The sequence below is a fragment of the Sitodiplosis mosellana genome, unplaced genomic scaffold (genome assembly GCF_009176505.1).
Source record: "Sitodiplosis mosellana isolate CC-2019 unplaced genomic scaffold, AAFC_SMos_1.0 Smas_scaffold_2, whole genome shotgun sequence".
NCBI classification, from domain to species: Eukaryota; Metazoa; Arthropoda; class Insecta; order Diptera; family Cecidomyiidae; genus Sitodiplosis; species Sitodiplosis mosellana.
Window position 1 is genome coordinate 7,876,482 of NW_022595245.1, and position 5,952 is coordinate 7,882,433.

At 36.8% G+C, this 5,952-nt stretch overlaps 1 protein-coding gene across 1 annotated transcript; it reads right to left on the reverse strand.

The window, feature by feature from the left end:
- Nucleotides 1-4,084: 4,084 nt before the first annotated feature.
- LOC129564872 (protein dimmed-like) lies at nucleotides 4,085-5,151 on the reverse strand. The gene has a single exon (XM_055439067.1). It carries the CDS (start codon nucleotides 4,965-4,967, stop codon nucleotides 4,257-4,259), a length of 711 nt encoding a protein of 236 aa, XP_055295042.1. The 5' UTR covers nucleotides 4,968-5,151; the 3' UTR covers nucleotides 4,085-4,256.
- Nucleotides 5,152-5,952: the final 801 nt, after the last annotated feature.

Here is a 5,952-nt window from a genome sequence, read left to right on the forward strand (position 1 = left end):
AGAGAGAGAGAGAGAGAGAGAGAGAAATAACTGAGAAAAATGAATTAAGAACAAAAGGTAGCATGGACATAGTGCCGCAATCGAATTGCGCGTAATTTAAAAATTGTTTACTTTTTAAATACTTTTACCGATATCGGTGCGTTTGATGTGTCTCGCTTGTTGCTGCTGTTGGATGGGCTCTAGTGGAATTTTCAAGTGCGCTGCAAAACATTTAGTTAGAATTCAATTTGCCTGAGGTTTGCATTACGATTGCATTTGCTTGCCAGTGTAGTAATAATCGACACATCGCACACAACCCATCAAAATCGTAATCCAATACACACAACCACGCGAGTGCATAAATCGACACACAATGGAATATGACGAGTCTACTATGATAAGATGCGATGTAGTAGCAAGTGAACACATACCGACAACAGCGAAAAAAAACAAGCGGCAATCCAGCGGTTTTAATTCGAATTGAGCCGTGTTAACATCACTTATTTCGCGAGATTTCGAACGACAGTTCGATTGTTTTGCTTCACTTTATCACCATGTTGATGAAGATCGCGAAGAAATTGCAATCGACCCGGTCCGTTCAAATGAGAGGAACATGCACAACAAAGTAGAGACGACAACGGCGGTGAAGCAAGTGCATCCAGTCGCAAATCCAGCCGAACGTTGGCTTCTTCTGATCGGCTCTAATTAAAACGAGCATTGGTTCAATTGAACTTGGTTGCTGCTTCACGCTCTTAACATTTCAAAAATTAGTTAAACGATGATGTAATTATGATTATTGCTGTACAGCAAATACAATTCCGATGGCAATTCAATTACCGACTGGAAAAAAAACTTTCGGTTTTTTTCCCCTGTCCGATGTCGGCTTTGATAAAATCAAACGAACGTCTTCGACATTGGCATTTAACGGATTTTGCCGGGTCGCTTTTGTTGCACTCATTTTATTTGTCGCTCTTCTTGTTCTTCTTCAAAATCTTGTGAGAAATTTGTCGGAAGCGTTAATGATATCAATGTACTTTTAATAATAGGTCTTTGCATTATGCCTGTACAAAATCGCGCACATAAAATCTGCGGTAGTAAGACCAGACACTTTGACCTCTTAACACATTGTCGTGGCCTAGTGCATCCTGTTTTCATCGCGTTCATCATGTTTTTTGTTCGTCAATAATTTTTTTTTTCTTCAAAAGTTATTGTTAACGCTGATTTTCTTAAAATATCCAATATCCGCTGATTCGGATCTTTATTTGAATAAAACTTCATCACCTACATTTCGTTCGCGTTCACACTCGTTGCGCCATGTGAACCAAACAAAGGCGAGAGTTGCCAATTATAAAAAGGATATTGATCTGAATGAGAGAGAAGAAAAAAAAAACAGTTGATGGTCTCGTCGTTCATTACAGGAAACGACGAAGCATTAACCGAAATAAAAACGTGGCTTGTTTAAGAGAGTTCTGTATCATAACAAGGAGAGCCATGTTACGGTACCTTTTCCATCAAATGAATGAAAACCAATCGACTAATTTGGTCTTTTCAATTGTTCAATATTCATGTTAAAAAGGAAGGTACAGTTATGATTTTCAAACTATCACTATTTGGTTTCCGTTTGGCTGTGAGCTAACGTGTAACGGGACGAAGTTCAATGTGAAAAGGAGCAAGTGAAGTAACAATAACGGAACATCGAAGGTAAAATCTATTCAATTTTGTTTCGTTCATTGTTTGTAAAACGAATAGAAATTTTCTTTCTCTTAACAGAAAAACGGAAAGAGAATGCTGAATCAGACGAAGGTTGTGTCAATATTTGATTTAATTGTAACATTGTTAGTTTTTCTTCGAATCAAAACTTAAGCACGGTCTTCAAACTCGACTCAAAACCATCAATCATTGTTCTTCACACCAAAAAAGAGCTAATGAACGTGAAGAAAATATCGAACGGTGGTTTGCTAAAAAAAAAGAATGTTTCTAGCTGAACAAATGCCAGCGAAAGTGAAAAACGTTTGGGGAACTGTTGAAAATCGACATAAACTGCCCGGCACATTGCATTCGGACCAAGAGTCGTCTGAAGCCTTGCGTCTGTTACATTTTTGGTGAAAATATTGTCCATTCATTAATAATTCAAGTTTTCTAAATCGAAGATGCCATTCTCTTACCAGAGAAAAGCGGTTTTATTAATTAATTCACAAAAAATTAAACCATTTCTAACAAACAAACATATAATTAGTTCGATTCCGTGCCGGACCACACAATTTCAACTCATACACTTTGAGGCCATATCGAATGGATGTGAAAAATGTTTGAATGCGTTGCTTGAAAAATCTATCGATAATAGCACTTAATGATACGATTTAACGAAAGAGTGGAATAAATCATAAACTATCGATGGATAATATTTTGATTGAGAAACAGTTGGAGGGTTCAGCGACAATCAAACAATAGCAGTCGAAATAGACAAATCGAATAAAATTCGATAATATTTAATTCGTTGTTCTATTTCAAAAGACCCGTTACAATTCAAAAGATATCCTTTTGTGACGACAAACCCTTTTTTTTCCTCTCATTTCGTGTGATTCTCTTTTGTATTGGCGTTATCCTAGACATAAAGGAGAAATTGTTTCGACACCGTTAGCACACAATTTGACTGTTTGGTGTGATCGAATTCAAAAAAAAAAAAGAACGAACGCCATTCGGTTTGATCAAGCCGATCGCATGGCGAGTCACAAGGCCCGGCTGAAGAAATCAATTTAATTGCGACATCGAAACAAAGGCACCGACGCATTTTACACAAAAGAATTCAATTTTTGATCAACGTGTGGCACTTCAGCGAACAGTGAACGGTGATAAATGATTTCATTTCGGAATCTCTCGAAAAGTAAGCAATAAATTTTAATGTGGTGCAAAGGAGGCGAAGATCGTAAAATTGCGCAAATAAAAAACGGGCCGAATAGAGAACACAGGCCGCATTGAATCAGCGGCGGTATCAAAACTAGGATCATCTATGATTTGGTGTAACACGTGTTGGCCGCTGTTCGATGCGTGAATCAAAACACACGCTGGACCACCACCATCTATGACTGACCCATATTTCAACTGCACAACAGTTTGGTTTTATAGTCGACTTATCTTTACTACCGATATTTTCCCCTCGTTTTACCTTTACCTTTCGTGATTAAGCGTGAAAAAACACAGCTCGAAGCTTAAACAATGCAAAAGAATTGAATTCAGGTCGTGTGCAAAGGGCATTATCAATACGGAAGATAATAATTCATTGCAAAGCGAATAGATGCTTTTTCTGGTGTTGGTGTTATACCTCGCACGCATTCCGATCCTTCGCGCTCTCTATGGATCGCTGTTTGTTTCAGATAATTTTATTGCTTAATTCTCGAGCAACGGTGCGTGTGAAATAGAAAATTAATGTCTTTTAATAGAACGATAAATTTTCCTTGAGCACTAGATCAAAACGGTAACATCATTTCTTTTCACCGATTCCAAATGAAGTAATTCATCGACAAGAAAACGAAGTTGATTTTTAAAGGACCTGAAGAAAATGAGAATTTTTCGATATTCAACTCGGCATTCAAGGATTAGACGAAATTATCGATCTATTCAATAGTTCATAAATTGAATTTGATTAGGTTCATTTATGACTTTTGTTCTTATAACGGTTATAGTATAACCTGTACTGGCTGATTGGTAGTCAAAGACTGCCCACTAAGCACTTACCTTTCGACTAATTGAGACGATGCTCGGATGAGAATTTGATTATTAAAAATTTCCGCTGCAAATTGAATTTGATTTTGCAACAAAATTGTAGAAATTTCTACTCAAATCATCAAGAAAGAAAAGAAAATGAAGAAGAGTTTGAGGATAGAGAATCCTTGAAGAAAAAAAATGATTTTGCTGTAACAAAAAAGACATTCTGCTGTTATTCAATTTCGACAATGAAATCAAAACCTTGGCGTTTTTTTCTCTCTCTCAATTTTGGAATTTTTAATCAATTTCTCAAATAAATAAAAATTTGTACAATTTTCTTACGTTTCGAAACGTAAAACTTAACGTCGTTAACCAAATAATTATACTTTGTTCTTTTTTTACTCAATACGTTTCTCTTACTTAGAATTTAATCGACTAAAAGAAATAAACAAACACTAAAACATTAAATGGGACGAATTTTTGTTTGTTAAATTGTTTTCTTTGTGAATTATGACACATCTAATTGGCTAAATTTGGATGATTATACGCTATGTCTGCACTGTGCAACGGAATCATGATTGCAGTAAATCCTTAAGCGCGTTCATGTAGGTCTGAGCCATTTGGAGCGTTTCGTACTTGGATAGTTTCTTGTCTGGTCCAAAATTTGGCAAAACTTCGCGTAGTTTCTCATAGGCGTCATTGAGACTGTTCATTCTTCGACGTTCGCGGGCATTGGCGGCTAATCGTCGTTTCTTCATAACATCTTGTGCCACTTTAGGTGTGGTGTTTTTCGCTTTTTTCACTCCTTTTGTAGTGGTGGTGGTGGTGGCGGTGGCTGTGTATGATGTTGAGGGTGTTGCTTTGATTGGAACTGTGATTGCTGGTTTTGTGTCGATTTGGTTTTGCATCTCGTATGTCGTGGTATAGAAATCCGGAACTGGTGAGTATTTTATTTGTTCCATAGAACCACTTGATGTCAGCGATACTGGTGATGGGATCATTTCGGTTTTGTAACAATCATTGTAATAATTCGATGATTTTGGACTGTAGCTGGTGTAAATGGATGAATCAGATTTTGGGCTCTTTAATCCATCGGACAATTGATCGTCGAGATAAGACTGTTCCATGTTTGGATTATTGATGTACGTTTGATCCATTAACTTGTACGTTTGTTCCATGGATTTGTTGACAATGCCGTTGTACATGTTGGTGTTGTATCCATTGTATGCGTAATATTCATTGTCCAAATAATTTGTTGGATGATAATTCACGTATGATGCCATTTTTATATCGATAAATTTTTTCTATTCAACTTTTTCCAAAATAAAATTTCAACTTTGATTTAATTTTCTTTAACTTGATCGTCAAATATTTCGAACGAAACAAAAAAAAATTCAATCACTGATTTCGTTTTGTAAAAAAAAAACTTTGATTGCTTTTGCTTGAGCGGTGGCCAAAAACACTTGTGCTCGCTTCGAAGTCGACCGATGAACTGATCTTGCTTAAATCTGATCGTCAGAAAGAAAGTTCACCTTGCATGCTGCGTACTATCATTTCTCATTGAACCGTGTGCCGAGAAGAACAGAACAAAAACACGAACAACAACAAAATAACAGAAAAAATCTGTTTCTTTTTCGGTTCTTCATCTCTTCTCTCTCGCCAGGTAACGTTGTGCTATATTCGACTTACCGGCACACGAATTTGTTTATTCTCTCTGCGTTACTCTCCGATCTCTCTTGCGGAAGCTCCGCCTCCTGAAAGAGCACACCGAAATGAGTGAGAGAGAATCGAAAAGGAATCGAACGAAGTATTTTCTCATAAGAGCTTCGTTTCTCTCATCATTGTTTCGTCTTGCGATCAACGAGATCATATGTGTGTGCTGCATCTAAACGCCTTTAGCCGGTATCATCTCTCAATTCAATCCACAACAATAATCTACCTGCTGCTTCTCGTGCGATTACGATTTTGTTTTTTTTTTCTTTTCGTTTTGTCGATTGTTTTGTTTGACTGGACTACTCACAAAATCGACTCCGACGTATCGTATATGTGTCTGTGCCAATTCAATTTCGTGCGCAGTTTTACACTCGTAGGCAACTCATAGAAAATCGATGGATAAAAAGAGACCCTTGTGATCATCATATTCTTATTGTGTCTATAAAAAAATTGGAATATTTCTCCGTCGATTCGTTCAGAGTCGTTATTTTCTACAAAAAAAATTGCTTCTCTTTTTTTGGGTGCGTGAGATTTTCGACAATAATAATTTATCTT

What these genes read in the sequence shown, in the direction of transcription:
- LOC129564872 (XM_055439067.1), bottom strand. Translation starts at nt 4,967, where the DNA reads ATGGCATCATACGTGAATTATCATCCAACAAATTATTTGGACAATGAA.